The sequence below is a fragment of the Xenopus laevis genome, chromosome 2L, assembly GCF_017654675.1.
Source record: "Xenopus laevis strain J_2021 chromosome 2L, Xenopus_laevis_v10.1, whole genome shotgun sequence".
Classification (NCBI taxonomy): Eukaryota; Metazoa; Chordata; class Amphibia; order Anura; family Pipidae; genus Xenopus; species Xenopus laevis.
The window spans coordinates 86,857,804-86,881,465 of record NC_054373.1 but is presented as its reverse complement, the minus strand read 5'-3'; the positions used below and the strand labels follow the sequence as shown (position 1 = coordinate 86,881,465).

The 23,662-nt window shown below is 39.2% G+C and overlaps 1 protein-coding gene across 1 annotated transcript in view; it reads left to right on the top strand.

Moving 5' to 3' along the window:
* The window catches only part of LOC108708230 (CUB domain-containing protein), a 43,965-nt gene extending 26,169 nt beyond the window's left edge, over positions 1–17,796 (top strand). Inside the window, exons 3-9 of the mRNA XM_018246710.2 lie at positions 795–989; positions 3,517–3,569; positions 5,318–5,422; positions 6,679–6,832; positions 15,051–15,289; positions 16,354–16,455; positions 17,491–17,796. Of these exons, the coding sequence (XP_018102199.1) occupies positions 795–989; positions 3,517–3,569; positions 5,318–5,422; positions 6,679–6,832; positions 15,051–15,289; positions 16,354–16,455; positions 17,491–17,760 (1,118 nt within the window). The 3' untranslated portion in view covers positions 17,761–17,796. The remainder of the gene's footprint in view (positions 1–794; positions 990–3,516; positions 3,570–5,317; positions 5,423–6,678; positions 6,833–15,050; positions 15,290–16,353; positions 16,456–17,490) is intronic.
* Positions 17,797–23,662: the final 5,866 nt, after the last annotated feature.

Sequence of the window (23,662 nt, the reverse complement as noted above, 5' to 3'; positions counted from 1 at the left end):
ATTTTTACCAAAATAAAAACTGTAGCTTGCAAAAAGTTCAGTGGCAAAAAGGTGACCTGTGGCAGTTTTCCATAATAGTCCCAGCAGTCTTATCTGTATATGAACGTTGTGGGTTTGGTAATTGATGCCCACAGGGACATGATGGCAGTAACTATGCTGACTCCCAAAGGTGTAAATTATTAGTAACAATTATAGGAGGATGGTGATAGAAAGTATTTCCTAAAATTGGAGACAAACATCACTGTTGATGTTGCCCATAGCAGCCAATTAGATATTTTCTTTTGTTTTCTAATATGCAAGTGATTGTTCAAATCTAATTGCTGATTGGTTACTAATTTCTTGTACTAAATGCACTCTGACACAAAACCAAATCCTAAAAAAGAATACAGCTATAAATGCTGTGTTTTGTATACTGTACCTAATGAGGGGTTCCGCAACCCTATATCAGTAATTATCCATGCCTCCCAAGTTGTCCATAGTAGCTAATCATCTTGTAATCTTGTTAGGCCATGTTTTGGATGCCAATTCTGCACATGTTTAGAAAGCTATGGACTGCTACTGAGAAAATGAGGGATAATTCACCTTTTTGTTAAACCTACACCATGCTGTCCTACTGCTATAATATCTCATTCAAGCTCCAATCCAAGAGTTTTCTAGAAAGTACAAAGATGGACTTTCCAGCTTCAGCTTCTTATAATGTACTGTATAGTCAATCTCCAGCTACATCAAAAGCATGCATTAGTCAAACTAACAAACACTAATTTAGCAATATCCCGATGTTTTGTTTTTTGCAGCAGGCCTGTTATTATGGATTCTGCATTCTGCAATGGTACCAGAAGTTTTATCAATAGACACTAGCACTGATATGAGTTATTTGACAGAATCCTCTGCCCTGATGTCATCTACTGAACCTAGCCCAAAATCTACTGATCCTAGTCCTACACCAACTGGTACTTCAGAGGACCCTAGCACTACGTACAATGAAACAGGTATTGCTTTCCTATTTCCTTAATGTAAGCAGATCTGTACACTACAAAGGATGCTGTCATGGCACAGCTTCAAATATTTTTCTAACAGCGCTTAACATTTGACAAAGTGTTTTATAGTTCTTGTAAGGGATATTTTCCCTAGATTTTGTGTCCTGCTTTTCCTCGTTGTTCTCACATTGATTGCTCTTTTATTGTGACCTAGGAAAGTGAGACTGACAAAATACTTTCCTTTAGTTCATGTTTACATAAAGTTTAACAAAGCCTTCCCTAAAGAAACACTGGCAAATGTATTTTTAGAGGGGACATAAATCTTCCCTAAGCATTACTCTTTTTATACCCCCAATTTACAAAATGAGTGATTACCAACCTATTTAAAATTAAAGAAGACTCGAGTTAGTAAAAAACCTTCTAGCATTATGCCAGTTACAGTATCATGTAATCCATCTCTGTGATTGCTGAATGTCATAATAATATGATGAAAAATGATAAGAATTATAGTCCAGAAAGATATGGGTTTTTATTCCTTTCATTTATTCTGTTTCTATAATTGATGGTTTTATACCTGACACCTTCACTGGATAAACAATAAAAACACTTCACAGTAGGTACCAGAAGGGTTCCATATTTTTTAAAATTATATTTAACAGGGATATAACAATTGAGTAGTGTAGTATTATACACATTATACACATATAATTTATTTCATTTAAAGCATTCATGTTCTATACAGGGAGTGAAAGAAACAGCATTATGATGAAGCCATTTTGTGAATAACCTCCATTATTTATTACTGATGAGCTAAAAATAAAATGGAAGGTGGTTAAGGCAGGGGCTAAAAATTATAGTGGGGGAACATGGTACAGGTATGGGACCCGTTTTCCGGAAACCCGTTATGCAGAAAGTCCTGGGAAAGGTTGTATTCATATTTGAATAATCCAAATTTTTAAAAATGATTTCCTTTTTCTCTGTAATAATAAAACAGTACTAGATCAAAGGAAAAGCGAGATCCAGATAAAAGAAGATGGTGTTTTTTTGCGATAGGTCACAGACCAACATCGCCTGACGCGTTTCGGGGACACCTCCCTTAATCATAGACTAACAGATTCAAACATGTCACGTCCTTAAATAGAGAAGTGAAGAATTTTTCTTTTCATACTTCCTTAAATAGGCCTCACAATAGCGACTCCTTCAGTAGCTATATAATAAAACAGTACCTTGTACTTGATCCTAACTAAGATATAATATAATTCTTATTTGATGCAAAACCTCCTATTGGGTTTATTTAACGTTTACATTATTTTCTAGTAGACTTATGAAGATCCAAATTACGGAAAGATCCCCTATTGAGAAGACCCCAGGTCCTGAGCATTCTGGATTACAGGTCCCATACCTATATACAAAGCCATTTTATGCCTTGAAGTCAAACAGCACTGTCATTCTCAGGGGTGATTTTGAAATAAGCAAAGTAAGAACCTTGCCTCAGATGGCACTTTACCAGGGATAATAAATACCCACCTGGGGGCATTTTAACAGCCGGATTTCTAGGTTCAACTGGAAATAGTGCAGTTGTTCCTCCTTGGTCTGCCATGAGAGCAAAAGAAGAAAGTAATAGGGGTGCATTGGCACCAAACCATTCTTTACAATTATTTGTGTTGCAGTGCTTGCAGAGACTTAAAGTGATACTGACACTAAAAAACAACTCTTCAAAATATTAATGTACATTAAAAGTTACCTATAGGTCATGTTGATCATTTTTCACTGACAGTTCTGCTTTTGTAAGTAATTGTTACTTGAAGTACCTAAACCTGATTGTTTTGCCAACCTGGCTGTCCCTTTTGCTAACCTCACTGTTAGAGTTTCTAAAGCTAATGGACTTCTGCTGCACAATATGGCAGCCCCCTCATAGAGGAACATGGGTAGTGGATAGGTAATGTGAAGCTTCAGGCAAATACTTTTATGGAACAAATTATGAGTATCATACTAAGACATTATTATATATTATAATATTATAGATATTAAAAAGGTTTTATTTCTGGTGTCAGAATCTCTCTGATATACTATTTATTTTACCTTGTGAGAGTTGTTTTGTTGACTTACATATTTATAGATTTTAAATAGTGAGGTATTAGAGTGCTGGTCACTATTAACATTTGTTCTACTAGATGTTTTTTGTGCAGAAAGGCTGAGTTCGTTTTTGTCAAGAAAGAGGCCCCCACTTCTTAATTCTGAAGGGGCTTATGACATAGCTGACTCTGAGCTTACTCTTGTCTGGTAGGTTTGTATATTGAGCAATCCCAGAAGATATGGAAAAGTGATCCAGGCATATGCAGCAAATTTCCCTCACCATAAAGATTTGCATGCATAACATTTCAGAAACCACTGAATCCCAAATATTTGCAACCTTTATAAAATGCCATGTAATCTGCAATGTCCCAGTCCTGTTAAACCTGGTCTTACATTATGCTAGATATGCAGAGATCAATAAACTTAGTTTTAACTATTGTGTTTTGATGTTTTTTTTATATAGCTCCACCCACAATGCTAAATGAAAATTATACTTCAGACCCCATAACTGGACAGGTAAGTCTATTATTATGAACAAAATGAAGCTCGCTGCTATGTCATTTTAATATTGATTGGCCTGTGATTGAGTACAGGCTCAAGTGGCTATAGGGGGCCCCAGGTGACTGCCTGGAGGGCCCTTCATGTCACAGTCCCTGTGGGCCCCCAATGCTCCAGTCTGACAGTGAACACCCCTGAGCAGAGGACTACATAAGCACATTGCTCAATGGGGATAAATATCTGGCAGATTTTGGCAAATTTTTTGAACAGCTCATATGTAAAACCCTGCTTCATGTAAATTTTTCATTTCATTTTCACAATAATATACGTTTTTAGTAGTATGTGCCATTGAGTAATCATAAATAGAAAATTGTCATTTTAAAAAATAAGGGCTGCCCCCTGGGATCGTATGATTCACTGTGAACAAAAACATACCAACAAACCATACTTGTTAGGTCACATGAGTCAATTAACAGACAGAGTTCGGTCTTTTGCTTCCACACTTCTTCCTGTTACAGTTAAAGTTGTAGTATTTCTGGTCAGGTGATCTCGTAAGCAGCACACAGACCATCACTAAATGGTGGTTCAAGACAAGAGATGTAAAAGGACAATATTTACTTAAATATATATACCAGTTTGGTAAGATTATTTAATAAGCCACTTAATGTGATATAAACTATTTGTTGCTTTAGTACTCATTTAGGGGGTATAGTTTTCCTTTAAATACAATGCTGCCTGGGTTGGTTCAGAAATGTTGTATTTAAGACGGACGGGTGGGTGAATCCTCCCTCCTATTCCTGCACAATGGCACTTGATGCAATTATATAGAATTATATATCTTTAATGGATAACATTACAAGCGCAACTTTTGTGTTCCTGCAGCTGCATTTGTTAATGACCTCTAAAGTTAATAAGAGACACTACCTTAACTCTATACAAAATCGGGAGTCCATATTATTATCAAACCAAGCCCACGGGACTTGCCCCAGTTCAAAAGGGCCATCAACTATAGAAAAATTTATATCAAAAAATGATATAAGTCCCAAAGCTTTCTTCAAGTAAAAAATATTAATTTATTGAAGTACATTTTAAAAGAATTAAAGCTGGTACATCCTACCCCCCATATCCCACCTTACGCGTTTCGCACCCTCCGGCGCTTAGTCATAGGTGAGACACTACCTTGCCCAGGTGCAGTAGCCCATGGTACCCGATAAGATGTTTGCTTTTAAACAGGTGACCAGTAAATGCTACCTGCTGACTGGTAGATTGGACATGTAGATATGGTATAACCTTGATGTGGGTTTGCCAATTTAACAACTGTATGATCATTAACTTGTAAACAGAGACATATGATTATGAAGATATATGCACATGTAAAAAAAAAAGATGGGGCCAGGAAATTTAAAGGGATTCTGTCATTACTTTTATTACTAAATTACACTGTGTACTTTGCAAGTAATGCATTCTATAATTTAAAATGTTATTCTTGAACCAATAAATGTATTTTGTAGAGGGGGTGATATCACTGCAGCTTGCAGCACAGCAGTATAAAGTGACTGAAGTTTGTCACATGACTGGGGGCACCTGGGAAATTAACAACATATCTAGCCCCATGTTGAATTTCAAAATGAAATATAAACACCAGGTAATGGAGCAGCTGGCACACAGCACTAAATCCTCCCATGTTTGCCTTTTTCCCCTTTCTAATTCTTTCTTGATACATTTTTTCCATACTAAATGTTGTTCATATGTCCAATTTCCCAAAGCACTTTTCCTGTCAGACATTTCACTGCATGGAAAATGATTGTTACAAAAATCAAAGTGTTTGGACTGGAACCTCTGACGTGTGTACTCATGCTTCTTTCTGCGAGGTAAATACTTTCAAATCTTTGATCCGTACATTTTATTAAATGATGTATGAACAAATGCAATTTGTTCCATTCATTATATTGCCTGAGGAGCTTCCTGGCATGCCTGGGAGGTGTGTTACTCACACAAGTGCAGAATGCTTAGTGTAGAGTGGCACTGCAATTCTGGCAAGGACAGCCAAGGGCCTCTTGTACTCTGTAGTCCCTGAATGTTTAAAACAGCTAGTAATTACAGAGCTGGCTACAGAACTCTTAGTACATTACAAACTTGATTGTGATCTGGTACTGCATTTGATAACATGCCTGGCTGCAAATTGTAAAGCAGGCAGTAAGTATAGTGCTATGCTGTAACTTGCAGCAATAGATGTGCCTTGTCTTACATGCCTGAATAATGTGTACAGTACATTAGGGGGTGGGATAGGGGATTGCTCATTCCTGCTTGTAACCTGCTTGTGTGTGTATATATATATATATATATATATATATATATATATATATATATATATATATATATACGGAACACCATGGTGCACACCGTTAACAAAGATACTATCTGTGTGCCAGCAAAAGGTATACACAATAGTAAGAAGGTTGCGGCACTCACAGGGTTTGAGCATCAAAAAAAAACAAAATTTATTGACCTCAACGTTTTTCTCCCCCACAGCGATCTTTGTCAGAAGCGTACAAACAAGCGCCTGACAAAGATCCCAGTGGGGGGGTCAAAACATATTATATAGTGAATAAAGTACCCCCTCTTGTACATACTTATACAGGTCATGGAACTCCGAGGTAACTTATAATATGCTCATATTTTGCAACTGGGGGTACTTTATTTATTATAATACACAAGTTTCAGTGAGTCAAGTGACAGAAATGACATCAGAACTCACCGTTTATAACTGATGACATCAGAACTCACCGTTTATAAGGATATAATTTACAAGATATTCATGGCCTTTTGTGTATTATACAAACATACTGTATATATATATATATATATATATATATATATATATATATATATATATATATATATATATATATATATATATATGCAGCGATTGTAAGTGCAAGCAATTAGCTGTCTTTTAACAGCATGTACTCTTAATTCCATCATAGTATCTCTATAGCAGACATTGCGCTGTGCCAGGCTTCTTCATTATTGTAGGCTAAATTGCTCTAGTATACTTTTAAATCACAACATTTAACTGAGGAACATTTACTGCTCTGTCTCGCCATACTGTGTTCTTTTATTACAGCTATACCGTCATAGCAGCACTCATTACGAAGCCAAATGTAGTCAGCAATGCACACCAGGTGGATGCTTACAAAACGGAGCACAAATGGATAACTGCACTATGTTTTGCTGCAATACATCAATGTGCCTCACTTCACAATACATTCAAAGTGCTGGTAAGGACACTAATCAAAAACATCTCAGTAGTCATTTACAAAGTTCAGGGCAGTCCAAAAAACAGGCGCAATACACACTCCATTTGCACCGTGTACTGCACTGCACTTTTCTGAATTGTCGCAGGTCTCTGTACTGCAAATTAGATGTAGAGACTTGCATTTGCCCCACGAATACAGCACAGAATAGATGGCACCTAGGCATCCTACTTCATGCCCTCTACCCAATGGAGCCCTTTAGTTACCAGTAGTTAGTTATGGGGTGCCGTTTGTCCCAAATACATTCTGTATACAAAACTATCCCTAATACACAGAATGAATGTCTCTCATGGTATATAAGTATTTGTGACCATACACAGATAAAAAAAATATACAAAAGACTTATTTCTATTAAAGAATGAAAACTAAATCTGGTTAGTGCACAAAAGGATGTCAATATATTACGAACTCCATTCTGTACATTTTAACAAGTAATCTGTCTCACAAATGTATAATCTCCATGTAATGGACGCACTAATGTGCAAAGTTACTTACAGAATGAATTATGTAAAAAAAAAAAACTTGGGCATAATATATAATAGTGTAACTAACTAGTGCATGTCAAGCTAGATTTGAATGACAAAATAGATACAGTATTTGTGACAGAAAGCTAAATTTTATAGTACAGGATTCATTCTTTCCACAAAATGAATGTTTTGTTTCACAAAACAGATAAAATAACCATTCTGTGAAGCAACACTGTCAGTCACATTCCTGAACCAATAAGAACAAAGCTTATTGCTATATAACAAACAAGATGAGTAGTTGCCAGCTCTGCTCCACATGGCTGCATCATCCCTAAGGCATAGTATGTGGCCTGCTATAGAGGGCGCCCTCCAATGTCCCCTGTGCTGCTGTTAAATACTACAGGTTCATGATTGGAAGTTCTTACAAATGGATGAGAAATATAATGCTGCACTTATAATGATTGTAGAGAAAGAAAAGTATGCAAAACATAAATATGATCATTTTAGGTGATATAGCTATTTGTGTGGCCATTTTTAGTTAAGGGCATTCCTGCTGTTTTGCCATTGTCTTATGATTCACTCCTGTTCCTGTTTCCCTCTTCCTGTCTAAGCTGAGAGCAATAATGGGACAGGCCACACCTACCTGCCATGTTGTAATAAATGTACCAGAAGTTACTGCGCTTGTCTGGCTGTTTTGCCTGAACTAACACAGCAGAATCATTTAATCCACTACCAGACAGTTTATCACAATTATATCTTGCAGCCTAACCCATCACAGGTCTAATATCCCTTCAATAACATCTGACAAACTCTCAGGGGCATATTTATGAAGGGTCGAATTTTGAATAAGGCATTCGATCTAATTCGATTCAAAGTTTTTCCTAAAAAAAACTTAGATTTTTCAAAGTCCACCAAATGACTCCAAATAGGTTCTAGGAGGTCCCCCATAGGCTAAAACAGCAATTCGGCGAATGGTCGAAGTCAAATTTTTACAGAGACAGTACATGACAAATTGCCATAATCTAATTTTCTAAATTTTTTTCAAATTCAAATAGAATTTGGAATATTCCCTAGCCGAAGTACACAAAAATAGCTCGAAACTCGAATTTTTTCCATTCGAAAATTCACCTCGACCCTTGATAAATCTGCCCCTCAGAGTCACTAATAAGCTTTGTATATGATTGTTAGACTACAATGTTTCCTCCTAGCTGTAATCTTGCACCCAGGCCCGGACTGGTAATCTGTCCGTTCGGGAATTTGCCCGAACGGCCGCTCTATCCTGTGATGAAGTGGGCCGGGCGCTGCACTTATCTGCTATTAGAAGGAAAATATATTTTACGAGCAAGGAGCGCACAGTTCACATAGTTGAAGTGCGCACGCCGAAGCTATTTCCAGAGGGAGGGGGAGAGAGAGCGAGTGAGTGAGGAGGAGGTAATACTTTATTTAGCTTTACTGATAAGAGTGTTGCTTCGGAACGCATTTTAGGATATCATGCGTTTGGAGCATGCGTGATTACAAAGGCAATCAATGCGCTATGGAGAAGGCATAGGACAACGCATGCAGCAAAGGTAATTAGGCGCATGATGTCCTAAAATGCGTTCCGTTGCACATCTCTTTCCCTGCTCCGTTTAGAGTCTCCCTCACAAGCTGCCTCCAGTTGTCTGTTTGATTTCGGACAGTCCCTCCCCAGTCTTGCCCCCTCCCCCTCACAGTCACCCACTGTCTCAAGTTTCACAGCTCCTCATGTCAGCTCTGTCCAGCTTCCTCCCTTCACGGTGCTTCTCCAATCTCCCTCTCTGCTCTAAGGCCCCCCTCCCTGTAACACATTCTCTCGCTCCCCCCTCCTACTTTCAATCCCGAGTCTTGTTCTCTGTCCTACTCCCCCTCCTCCGATCTATCTCCTTTACCTGCTGCAACTGATGACATAAACCATGGCAAGCAAGAAGGCAAGGGCAGAATACAGCAAAGAAATTCAAATAAAGGTAATCAGCCCCCCAAAAAAGAGGGAAACATAAGCAGAAAGCTGAAATCAGGGGAGGGGGGTGGTCTTGGCAAAGGCATAGCATATTAATAAGTGTCGATTAGTAATATGTAAGCAAAGCCATTCTTTACATTTTAAGGCACCTACAAACTGTAAATTATAATTCATAATGTACCCCCTAATTTATAAAGATAAGTGATCACCTCGGAGTTATGCGGTGCTTTTATATGGTCACATAACTCCTCGGTGACTTATAATATCTTTATAAATTACAGTAGGGGGTACATTATCCACTATATAATATATATGTATAAATATATATATATATATATATATGCATATGAAATATGCGTGTGTGTTAGTAAAAGACCAGCACGCATTTATGTGTGGGCTGCTTTGATTTTTTTGCCAGGGCTTCTTTTTACTCCCAGTCCGGCCCTGCTTGCACCTGTTAGGTTTTAGCAGTCTCTTTATAATGTGCTTAGCTATAGTTCAACTACTACATAATAGGTTAAGCCAGAGATGTGGGACTGATCTATGGTTGCCACCTGTCCAGATTTCACCCGGACATCCCAGTTTTTGGAAGGGCTGCCCGGGTGAAAATCTGTGGGTTCTGGCAAATGCCAGAGGGGCTGCTATAAAGTCCCATAGAAAGTCAGTATTTAGTGGGCTGGTGGGAGCTGTTTGGGCCTCTATGTGGGCTGATTGGGCCTCTGTGTACCTGAAATTTCAAGGGCCTATTTTAATTCTCAGTCCAGACCTGACCCGCAGGGTCTACTTCCTCTGTAGTTACCCCCAGCTTCTGGTACATTAATTACAACATGGCAGTTAGGTGTGGCCTGCCCCATTATTGCTCTCAGCTTAGACAGGAAGAGGGAAACAGGAACAGGAGTGAATCATAAGACAATGGCAAAACAGCAGGTATGCCCTTAATGGCCACACTAGCAGGTTACTACAATAAGAATAGCTATATCACCTAAAATGATTATATTGATGGTTTGCATACTTTTCTTTCACTACAATTATGTTTATTACTATGCAGCAGAGGGGACATTAGAGGGCGCCCTCTATAGCAGGCCACATACTATGCCTTAGGGATGATGCAGCCATGTGGAGCAGAGCTGGCAACTTCTCATCTTGTTTGTTATATGGCAATAAGCTTTGTTCTTATTGGTTCAGGAATGTGACTGACCGTATTGCTTCACAGAATCGATTTTTTATCTGTTTTGTGAAACTGAGCCTTCATTTTGTGGAAAGAATTAATCTGTTATTTTAAAATCTTGCTTTTTGTCACAAATATCTATTTTGTCATTCAAATCTAGCTTGACATGCACTAGTTAGTTACACTATCATATATTATGTCCAAGTTTTTTTTTACATAATTCATTCTGTAAGTAACTTTGCACATTAGTGCGTCCATTACATCGAGGTTATACATTTGTGAGACAGATTGCTTGTTAAAATGTACAGAATGGACGTAAGAACTTACCCTGGTGGTCTAGTGGGGGGACGGCAGGGACGCCTGCCGCCCCCTCGGCGGGCACGCCCACCACGTTCGTCTCCTCTCCTAGGTGCTGGTAACTAGGGGCGCGCGCGACGCGCTCCTGCTGTTTTAGTAGCCATCTTACTAGTTTTCATTGCCCGTTATAGGTTTGTTCCTGGTGCCTTTATCTGTTTGCTATTCTGATTCTGAACTTGTTCTGACTACCTGTTGTGACCCCTGCCTGTTCCTGACAATTCTGACCTCTGTATGCTGATACATTGCCTGAATTTCGACTACCTCTTCTGCCGTATCCCTCTGATTGATCTCCCGGTTTTGACCCTTGCCTGCCTGACCTCACTTTGAACGCTGCCTGCCCAGACCCAGCCTGATTTGTTTACGCTCACTTTCTGCCTGCCTCGACCCGGCCAGTTCTGACTATGATCCTGTCTAACACCTTGTACCACGACCTTAAGCCCAAAGACTTTGCTAACAGTCGTGCCCCTCTGCTTATCCAGAACCTCTCGCCTTGCACCTGTCGTTTAAGTCCTGGTGGCATCCAAGCAGCTGAGGGGTCACACTACAGGTGAAGCACGAGCCGATACCAGGGTGCTTGGCATTTGTTCTGGTGTTGGGTGCCAACCGTGACATTGGAGTTTGTGATATATTGACATCCTTTTGTGCACTAACCAGATTTTGTTCTCATTCTTTAATAGAAATACGTCTTTTGTATATTTTTTTATCTGTGTATGGTCACAAATACTTATATACCATGAGAGACATTCATTCTGTGTATTAGGAAAAGTTTTGTATACAGAATGTATTTGGGACAAACGGCAGCCCATAGTTAGTTACTACCTGTCCTATGAAAAGCTTTAAATACATGGCTGCCTTGCTCGACAGCACTGCTTTCTGCACATTGCCTATGTTTTTTTCCAGGACAAAGTGCAGAGCATAACAATTTTGCTTTATACCTAGTTTCAAATGAGGCACTGGGTGAAGAGAACAGACCAGACATATGTCTAGCTCCCCCCCCCAAATGGCACCAGCACTTGTGTTTGGGGTCATAGTAAATTGCCCTTCATTTCTCCTATAACAGAGCTGTTTAATAAAGAGAAAAGGGGTTCTATTCTATGTACTGTCTGAAGGGGTATTTATGGCTCAATTCTAGCCACACTCCCCAGTTACTTTTTTTTTTACATCATAACAACATCATTAAATCCAGGAAATTAAACGACTATTCTTAAATTTTGGGTTTGTGCAGGTTCAAGCTATATTTCATAGTCATAAATAGTTGTCAGCGATGAGATTTGGCTGAATATAAATTCCTTAAAACAATGTTAGCCTGAATCGCAAACAGAACTGTATTTTGCTGCATTCATGATGGATGGGGAAAGCGCATCTGTGTTCCCCCCTCCTGCCCTATGACTTGTGTACAGGGTTGGACTGGGGGGCCCAGGGCCCACTGGGGCTGCTGTCTCAGGGCCCCCCTGAGCCCCGATCCTGCCACAAATCCTGCTCTCAGCCACCTTCAGCATGCCCACCACCCCCGGAACGTACCTGTTTTTGAAGAGACCGGTCTGGGCCAGCAAGGCCCGCCCATTTTTTTCCGACCCTGCTTGTGCAACAGGTCACTGTACTTAGCACTTGTCCTAAAGCAGGCAGTAATGACAAGCTGGCCTGTGCCCATACATGCTGTGTTCTGCATCTTGTGCCAGAGTTCTGGGGTGAGGTGCAGAGCACAGCCAGACTCCCAACAACTCCTGCCCTAGCTGGTAAAATACCAGTCAAGACACAAATCAAAATTCACCTGTTTTGATGCCTCCTGCCTACCCACAACCACCCCCTTTTAGCTGGCCCTTCCCCCATCAAATTTGCTCCCCATGCCTGCTAATCCAGCATTTTTTGTGACTATCACTCCCTTTTTACATCACCACATTCCTCTTCATTGTCCCACCCCCTCCCTAACCTCCACTTCTGGAACTTTTTTCCCCAAAAAAATACATAGGGGCTAATTCACTAAAGGGCAAATTTTCGACAGCGAAGGCTCTGCGACACTTCGCCCGGCAAAATTCTGCCAAGCGAAATTTCGTTAATATTCTTATGCTTAGGTGAATTTGTATAGGGCGGGTACATATAGGTCGTATAGACGTCTTTATTAGAGATGTTGGTGCAAATGCTTGAAGTGGCCACTTATTATTACAAATATCCAAGGAAGCATAATAAGACAAAAGAGATCCTCTAATGCCCTTAGGGTTGCCATCTGGCCGGTATCTTACCGGCCTGGCCAGTAAAACATCCGCTGGGGCCAGTATTACAAATTTACTTTTAATGTAGCTATTAGCCCGCCAACACCTAAGCCTAGAACTTGCTCTCTCCCTTCCCCAATCTCCATCTTGTAGATCCCTGCTGTGGTATAGCCACACCCTTTTTGACATCATCTACCCCTTGTGACATCATGATCCACCCCTGTCTCTGCCAGGCCAGTAAAAATTTGTCTGAAAGGTGGCAACCTTAAATACCCTAGACATAAACCCAGGCCCGGACTGACAATCTGCCTGTTCTGGCATTTGCCCAAGGGGCCGCTGTACATTTTATATAAGTGGGCCGCTCCTGAGCTATAATCCAAATTAGAAACGTCCTTGCAATGAATCTGGAGGGCTCTAGGACCGCTCCTCGATCCAATCTCCCGGCTCTGCCCCTCCCACTCGATTGGTCTTTGATTGTTCCAGGACGTGACTCCCCCAAAACTCCTAGCAGCCCCCGAGAGAGAGCACTTGACTCGCTGCCGGGAATGGTAATATTGCCAGATCGGCCCCTCCTCCCCGGCCCGTGTAATTACCTTACACAACTCGCAGCTTCCTGGGCCTCAGGCACCTGTTTCCATGACAACGCAGGATGCTATCTGGGAGCCGGTGCCGCGCGAATACTCATCCCCACGTCGCCTCATGGTTCTGCCTTCCCCGCTCCTGCCAGAGGATGGGATGGGGCCATGGGGGAGAGTGCTGCAGCCTGTGTGTGTGTGAGAGAGAGAGAGAGAGAGAGAGTGCTGCGAGCTTTAGTTCAACTCTCTGTTCCACTCTCAGCGCAGACAGGGTGCAGCAAGAGGAGCTCAGGACAGGGAGAGATCTCTCATTCCTCAATTGCAGACAAATGGAACATTAAAGGGAAATGCATCTTCAATTGGTCATTAAGTGGGACAATTGGTCATTAAGTGGGACATTGGCAGTACAAGGGCCTCAGAAGCAAAGCCTCACGATGAGCTGATGTAGTTGTAACCATAGCAACCAACAGGTGGGCACTGACATTTCATCTCATCATTTGCTGCTGCCTGAATCTGCAGGGAAAGAAGTGTAAGCTTAGAGGGTTACTGGACAGTTGGAATATTTGCCCTTGGGGAAAGATGATGGGGCAGTTTATGTGCAGCCTTTGCCCAGGCACAAACAAAAGTGGATCATGGACAGAATGAAAAATTCGCTAGTGAATTGTCCTCTACGCCTGTTAGTAAATTGGCAATGTGCCTGCAGATGGGATTTCTGGCAAATTTTCAATAGCGATGGCCACTTCGCTCTTTATTAAATCTGCCCCATAGTTTGGTTATATTAACTAGTTACTAATATATAATTTAAATGGAGGTCCTCTTAGCCACTTGGATATCCATCTTGCTCCTTGTTCATCAGTGTGCAATATTCTGTTGTCATTATCCATTATATTTTTTCTATTGTAACGGAAATTGTGGGTGATTCCTTTTAATTAGTATTCAGGTCCTTATATAGTATCATATTACCCCCATATTGTACCTGAGCAGAAAATGTTTAGACATCTACTTTAAAAATGGTACATCACTCCAACTTCCTGTAAAAAGCACTACATTGGGACTTTTTATAACAAAGCCAGTGAGGGAGTTTTCTGGGGACAGTTTTCCCCTGGGACCAAGGTCTTGAAACAGGGACTAATGGGAACTCTGCATATTCTTGTGTAATTTAGGCATGACAAAACAGTTGATGTCACTGGATATGGAATAGTTAGAAGGATCGTAATTCTGTATGTTTCGCATTATCACTACTTTTCCTTTATCTTAGGCCTTTACAATGTACAGTATATAATGATATTTGGCCACACCTCACCTCTCAGGGGACTCTATTTACTAAGTTGTTTCCTGTTTTGAGTACAGTCTCATTGGAAAACATAAGAACGGGTAATTGCTGATCTAAAAGTCCCTTCAGCAAATTAGATGGCATTTGTATTTTCCAGGTTCCGGTAGCATGAGCACAACATCAGTGGGAACAACGAGCACAACTTCAGTGGGAAAAACAACTACAGTTATACCCCCTACAACTACAACTGTGTCCACCACAGCAACTCCAATAACAACTGCAACAACAACTGCAAGAACAACTGCAACAACAACTGCAACAACAACGGCAACAACAACTGCAAGAACAACTGCAATAACAACCGCAATAACAACTGCAACCACTATTGCAAACAGTGTAAGTATTTCATGTGATTGCTCTGTACCCACAATCATGTAAGTGCATTTGTCCTGTGCAGCTTTCCAGATTGATTTTATCACACCAAAATACATGGATTACTTAATTTAATTCTGACCTCTGGATCGGTACCCATAGCAGCCAAAACCTGAATACGTAATAACTACTTCTTGAATTTTTTTATAGTATTTAGTGTTTGTGTCTGCTATTCTAAAAATCCAGAAAATGTCTACACTTGTAGGAGTCCTCAACCTTTTATAGGTGTGAGCCAAACTCAAATGGAAAAAGTGTTGGGAAGCAACACAAGCATAAAAAAATGTTCCTGGCATTGTCAAATAAGAGCTATGATTGGCTATTGATTCATAGCCCAGAAGGCTCAAAAATAAGCACCTGCTTTGAAGCCACTGGGAGCAACATCCAAGGGGTTGGTGAGCAACATCACCAAAGCTTAAAGGGATACTGTCATGGGAAAAAAATCTGACATGGGGCTAGACATATTGTCAATTTCCCATCTGCCCCAAGTCATGTGACTTGTGCTCTGATAAACTTCAATCACTCTTTACTGCTGTACTGCAAGTTGGAGTGATATCACCCCCCTCCCCCCCCCCCAGCAGCCAAACAAAAGAACAATGGGAAGGTAACCAGATACCAGCTCCCTAACACAAGATAACAGCTGCCTGGTAGATCTAAGAACAGCATTCAATAGTAAAAACCCATGTCCCACTGAGACACATTCAGTTACATTGAGAACGAAAAACAGCAGCCTGCCAGAAAGCATTTCTCTCCTAAAGTGCAGGCACAAGTCACATGACATGGGGCAGCTGGGAAATTGACAAAATGTCAAGCCCCAAGTCAGATTTCAAAATTGAATATAAAAAAATCTGCTCTTTTGAGAAATTGATTTCAGTGCAGAATTCTGCTGGAGCAGCACTATTAACTGATTCATTTTGAAAAGAATTTTTTTTCCGATGACAGTATCCCTTTAATAAGTGCTTAGTAATATGTTTTTCCAGGTCTAATTATGCTGGCGATAATTTGCTCATTGATTCTGTATCTCTCTTCAGGGACTGAAATGCCGTTCGTTTAAATGTACAGGATCAAACTGCTTCGTAAATGAAGTAAATGCAACAATTAAGTTCTGTCGGGTAGGAATATCCCACTGTGAGGTAAAATAAAGTATTATTATCTATAAATAGATAATTTTTACATGTGATGTATTTGGTGTATATGAAATGACTGAATTATGGGGAAAAAGTATTTCGGACCAGTGGAATTTTACCTTTTTGTTTGTATCTGTTCATTCTGCACATCCATTTCATAGTTTTGAAAAAAAATGAAATGCCATTTGATCCAATTTATGGTTGTGTGTAAGAACTCAAACCATTATATTCTACAAAGATTATCTGTTATCTGCGTCATACAACACAACTTCAACTTGGATGAATGCTCCAATAGACAGAGTAGCTTATTTACTGTATATAAACTGAAGTAGTGTTTCTCAACAAAGTTTTTACCAGTGCAGGGCAACAGTACATTAAATATATATTCAATTATGAATATGTCTTTTAAATAAGCTCTCCTATACTGGTAGTCTAAAGGGTAAAATTTAACCATTTCACCACCAGCTCTTCTTCTTCTCTTGTGCTGTGTACTTAGTAATGTGTGTTTTCCATTTGCTTGAATCGAATATGAAAATACACATTTTTTTCGCCAGTGCCATGATAGCTTATTGCCATAATATAATTATAAGTGCCATGAAAAGTGATACATTCCGTAAATCACAGGGCTCCTGCAGAGTCCCCCTGTCCCACCTCCACTGCCCACACTCCCCAGTACAACCAGCTCCACTGTACAGGATCGGACTGGCCCAACGTAAAAAAAACCTGGTGGACCCTGCCAACCTAGACATGGGCCTGGACTCCCCCCAGTCTGACGCTGCCACTGGACCATTGTACCTATAAATGCTTTATGGTAGAAATTTGCTTTCAAACCTTGCACTGGGGGTATTTGTTTAGGCTCAGAATGGCAAAAGCAATGTGCTAATATTCTAATATTTACTCTCCAAACATGGCTACCTCCATAGCTCAATCTGAGAGCAATTTTCCAGCATATTTTAAGTCCATATCCATATCTGTTCCTAGGCTTAATGTTTAGTGGCTATACAACAATTAATGCATCTTATCTTATTATTTGCTTTACAGCTGCAAAAAATTGTGGGTTCTGGAAATGCAATCTCCTATGAGGGTGGCTGTAGCGACACCTGTGCCACAAGCAAAAGCTCCTGTGCCAGCATTCAAAATGGAAATTGTTTCCAAGAGTGCTGCAATGCCACTAAGACGGGATGCTGCATGATTCTGGATGGCCAAATGCATTTTAATACAGCCATGCACATTAGCAGGGGATCCATTTGGAAGCTTTTTTCATTAGCTCTAATTGTGGTTTTTACTTCCCGTTTCTTTTCCTCCATCTAAGTTTAAATGTGAATTAATAAATCTTGATTAAGTTCATGTCTTTGGATGCTAAAGATAAAGATACAGAGCTTGTGGAACTTTATCCTCTTTGTTATAATACACTGATTTCTCAGAAGAGGGGTGGAGGGGGTGAGGGGCCACAGCATGGAAACAAGTCATATGACTGGGAGATCATCCTAACATCATTCCATGGACATCTTTTTGCATTGCTAAACTATAGGCACTTATCCCACTGGTAGGCTGGGAATCTAAGTAGGCATCTGTATAGTGTCAAAACTTCCTTCAGGATTATTTTAAATATAAGCCAGAACAATAGGTCTAATTTTAAAAAACTGTCTCTGCAAGAAAAGGAATATTTTATACTTGTATAATAATAGTATATATCATATACAACCAGTAGTGTTGTGTTGTTTTTAAAACTGACCTACTGTAATTTCCATCTGATCATAATTTGTAGGATATTTCTTTTGTTATTACTGATCTTTACAGTAACGCTGTTGTTTTACCCAGATATTTCTAGACAAAACTCCCAGCACACACCAATGGTAGTAAATGGTCAGTGGCAGACCATCATGGTTTCTGCTCTCTAGGCAGGGGAGGCGGCTGTAGCCATGACACGTTTGGGCTTTTGGAAGAAAGGCCAACTGAATGGAAAAGGGAGGTATTTTTTCCCTTTACACTAAAGAAAGAAGGATATGGTGCTTCTTTTCATATGAATTATATCAAACCATGAAGAGATTTAAATATAAATAGAACAGACAAAAATTTCATTTACACTGTTGCATTTTCTCAGGGTTATGAAAAAGTCTTAGGTTTATTGCACACTGGCATCATGTGGTGCTGAAATGCACCTCACCCCCTGTCACCTCTGCCATAGAAATCTATGGCAAATGCAAATGTAACAGTGTCAGACAGACCTTTTATCAATGCTCATGAGCAATTCTGAACAAAGGTCTTCCCGTCACCACTACTTATGCTTCAGGCACTGTGTGTACCATAGATCACTATGGAAAGCAGTGAGCAGAGAGGTACATTTGACCACTGCTGTTTTCCAACTACTGGCAGTGGCAATTAAAACACACTATGTGCCATAAGCTTTCTTTGGTTTTCCCACACATGTTCACATTATATATATAAATCTATAACCAGGTCCTTCCATCAATGTATTCTCAAGCCCATTTTATAATGGCTAAATCTCTACTCAACAATTACATGGAACTAAATCAAAACTTTCCCAGTTGTGAGATAAAAAGCATCTGTGTACAGTTGTCGCACAGGTAAAAGCAACCTAACTTTGAATTTACCTTTTGCTTTCTCCAGACTGTTGGAAATGTAACAGGAGATGATATTAAATTATTTTATCCTGCTATGGAAACTATGACTTACTGTTAGCTAATAGATGCTTGTTATGAGTACAGTTATCTGCCTGACTAGACTAAATTTGTTGTTAGGTTGGCTGTGTAGCTTACTTGTGTACTTTACACCTATTGTAATAAAGGAAAAAAGGTATGCACAACTCATTATGTTTTAAAAATCTGCTATATATAGAGATTTCTGGCCTAATGTACTAAGGGCAGCAATTGCAAAGAGTTACAGCATATTTTTTTCCTACAAAGTACAGTTTTCCCCAGAATTCCAGTGTAATTGGGCAAAACAGTTACGTTTGCACAGTTTAGTAAATTATGTGCATCTCAATTTACAAATATTGCTGGTGGTATATAGGCGTTCAGGTATTTTTTAAGCCCCCCTCAATTGATTGCAGTTTTGTGGGTTACATTTTTTTTTTGAAATGTAAAAAGGGATCCCTTCTTTATGCCTGGTTAATGGTTACATAATGGTTGCCCACAGAACATAGGGACCTGCTACAATTCAGAGACACTGGCAAAGAGAAAAAAAAATATCAGATTGCAGCTTTTTTTACACTTTGTGTACTGCCTTCTGTAATGTACGTTACCTCTAATTATTTACTACAAAATTTTGTATGTTTATGCATTTACTGTATACTTGTAGACAAATTTTAGCTTTGTTTTACACTGAAATTACACAGTGCATCATTTATAGGCTTATTTATCATGCTGTGTAAAAAACAGACATCACATACAACACACATCACCATATAAAATATAGTTAAATAATAAAGTTATGAAGCTGTGCATTGAGTAAGTATCTCTGTCTAAAATTCTGGCCTAAAAGGCAACAGACACTTGAAAATACTGTATTCAAATCCATCATCATTTTTATGTGTTGGTTTATACACACAGCAACTTGTATTGGAATTTACTGGTCACTTGAATGTTTATCATTGACTTGAATGGGTACACCCTTCAAATAAAATGTAAAATTATAGCATAAAATATAGATTTCAGGTGGCATAAAAGAACATATTTTAAAAAGCTCTTTACCCAAATTGTCTGTCATAAATTATTTTACACCGGGGGCCTGTCTGCTTCCTCTGTAGGGGGCCCATGGGTGATATGTGGCGCATGAAAAATCATGGGTCATGATTTCTGCATTGCATTTCTGTGCATGCCGCAGGTCACTAAAAATTTCAGCTGGGGGGTTTGAGGCCCAGGGAAAACATTTTCCAGAGGGACCCAGGTCCCCATAGTTAAGCCACTGTACTACAATGATTTTAAAGTCACTACATTAAAGCACCGTAGGGATGAAGGCAGATGGGACTGGCCAGGTCACTTGACAATTCACTACATGAACAGCCTCTTAGGTTTGTTTTAACTGACCCAACTTAACAAGAGATCTACAATTCATTTTCATCAGCACCCATTACACCCTGTGCAAAAGCTGTGATCTTCTTATCTGTGTACTTGCAGAATACATGACTTGTTTAAAGGGGTGCTTTAACTTATATTGTTTGCTATAGAATGGCCAGTTCTATGCAAATTTTTAATTAGTCTTTATTAATTATAGTTTTTTAATTATTTGCCTTTCCAGTTTTCAAATGGGGCTAACTGACCCCAGCAACTGAACACTGTAGCTCTTAGAGGCTACAGCTTAGTTGTTATTATTCATTTTTATTACTTATCTTTCTCTTTAGACCCTCTGCTATTCATATTCCAGTCTCTCAAACCAACGCAAGTTTGCTAAGGTAATTAGGACCCTAGAAACCAAATAGCTGCTGAATTTCCAAACTGGAGAACTGCTGAACCAAAAGCGAAATCATTTATAAAAAAAAACAAAAAACATAATAAAAACTAAGACCAATTCCAAATTGTCTCTCTATAGCATATTAAAATAATCTTAAAGGTGAACAAACCCTTTAAGAGACTGTGTAAATCAAAAGTAAAATTTATAACAATCTGTAAAGTGTGGAAAGAAATATGTGAATTTTAACTCCAATAAAGACTGATAAATACTTTGTCTATTTCTTTGATATCCTATTAAATCCTATCCTATTAAAATATATAGCTTTCAATCAAATTGTACTGTATGTGCAACTACACAAATTTTAAATATATTCATAGCATAAAATAGTTATTATTAATGAGAACATGACCTTGGGATTTCAAAATATACCTTAAAGGAATTGTTCAGTGTAAAAATAAAAACTGTGTAAATAGACAGGCTGTGCAAAATAATAAATGCTTCTAATATAGTTAGCCAAAAATGTAATGTATAAAGACTCTTGTGATTTGATGTATATAATGTCAGTCAGATCACTACTTCCTGCTTTTCAGCTTTCTTGGTTTACACTGACTGGTTACCCTGGTTACCAGGCAGTGACCAATCAGAGACTTGAGGGGGGTCACATGGGTCATATCTGTTGCTTTTGAATCTGAGCTGAATGCTTAGGATCAATTACAAACTCACTGAACAGAAATGTACCATGTGGCCCCCCTTCAAGTCGCTGACTAACTCAGAGTTATAGAGCTGAAAAGCAGGAAGTTGGATTCTGGCTGTTTTATTAGACATCTGTTCACTCCAGCCTTTATGTATTACATTTTGCCTAACTAACTATATTAGAAACATTTTTTATTTTGCACAGCCTATGTATTTATCCAGTTTTTCTTTTCACACTGAACTATTCCTTTAAATAATAAAAGTTAAGAACTACCCGTCTGAAAAAAGACAATAATTCATCAACCCCTCCATATAATCCACAGCGAATATACATACACATACATGGAACAGACTACAAGATCCTACCTAAGGACTTGGACCCAAAACTACTGTCCTTAATACTCATGTTCTCAATGAGAGGCTTTTCTGTGTTGACATAACTGTTAATGCTTTTCGGAGAAATGGAGAAGCAAAATAAAACCAATGCTCCTGGACGCTCATAAAGGCCTTCCTCTCCCCGATGACACATACTGCCACGGCGACTGCTTTAGACCCATATATATAAATATATATATATATAACCTGCCTAACTTCAAGTAGTCAATTTAAATGTTAACGGACTCAACTCACCTACCAAAAGGATATTGTTATCTACCCAATTACATGAGACCATAGCCACCATAGCATTTATACAAGAAACACACTACAGAGAAGGCTCAATTCCCAGGTAGAACAACAGATATTATTCTGAAGCATTTACAAGCTGCCCTCGACCTGCTATAGTAAGGGTTTTTGCAATTCTTTTCTCTCAAAATGCACAATTTCAGTCAACAGACTGTATAAAAGAATATGGGGCATATTTATCAAGATTGAAGAAAGAGGTCACCACAGTCCACTTGAGTGAAATTCCGACACTCTCCCTTAATTTCTATAGAATTTTTGAGGGCATATTTATCAAATGGTGAACTTTCACTTTCCCCCAATTATAAACACTTCCATAAAAAATCCCATAGAAATGAATAGAGAATGGTGGAATTTCACTATAGTGGACTGTGGTAATCTCTAACTTCACTCTTTAAAAAAGATTTATATATGTAAAATGCCAGATTGCCAATAGCTTTTACACTTTTGCATGTAATTATCTACCTAACTCCTCTCAAGACACACCACTTCATCATACAGACAACTTTACTGAAGGCACACTTAGGGGCCGATTCACTAAATTCGAGTGAAGGATTCGAAGTAAAAATCGTTCGACTATTCGACCATTCGATAGTCGAAGTACTGTCTCTTTAAAAAAAACTTCGACCCCCTAGTTCGGCAGATAAAAGCTACCGAAGTCAATGTTAGCCTATGGGGAAGGTCCCCATAGGCTTGCCTAAGTTTTTTTGATCGAAGGATATTCCTTCGATCGTTGGATTTAAATCATTGCAAGTTTTCCTAACTTCGATCGTACGATCGCAGAATTTGCGCTAAATCCTTCGACTTCGATATTCGAAGTCGAAGGATTTTAATTCCCAGTCGAATATCGAGGGTTAATTAACCCTCGATATTCGACCCTTAGTGAATCAGCCCCTTATTGTAGAAGGCAACGTTTTCCTTTGTATCCTGCTCTGGACTGTTCCACTGCCATATCCAGTGTTCTTTACCAACAAATCTCACATTTCAAGAACCTACTCCACCAACAGCAAGTTATAGACGCATGGCACTCCCTAAACCTGTTCATTCAAAGGGCTATTATGGGCTCAACACAATACTTGGAATACTTAAATACCACAGGACTCCCCAAGCTATCCGCATTTGACTCTTCAATCTTACAACTCCTACTACTCGTGCCTCACCTCTCAATAGTGTTTAATCATTTACTCAAAGGGGAACAGTTCAGCCCACAATCACTAGAAGCCCACATTTATCCCTTATACTGTGAAATTTCTCTTTGTTTTTCTTCTTCTCCTCTCTCCGTCTATCCTCAAACCCCCTCTGAAAATCCCCCTTTTCCCATTCCCTTTCCTAAACTTTTCCTCTTAGTCCTACTATACCATTCCCCTTACCCCTCGGATATACTGTAACAATAAGCTAAGTACTTGATTTCAATTGTTGTGCAATA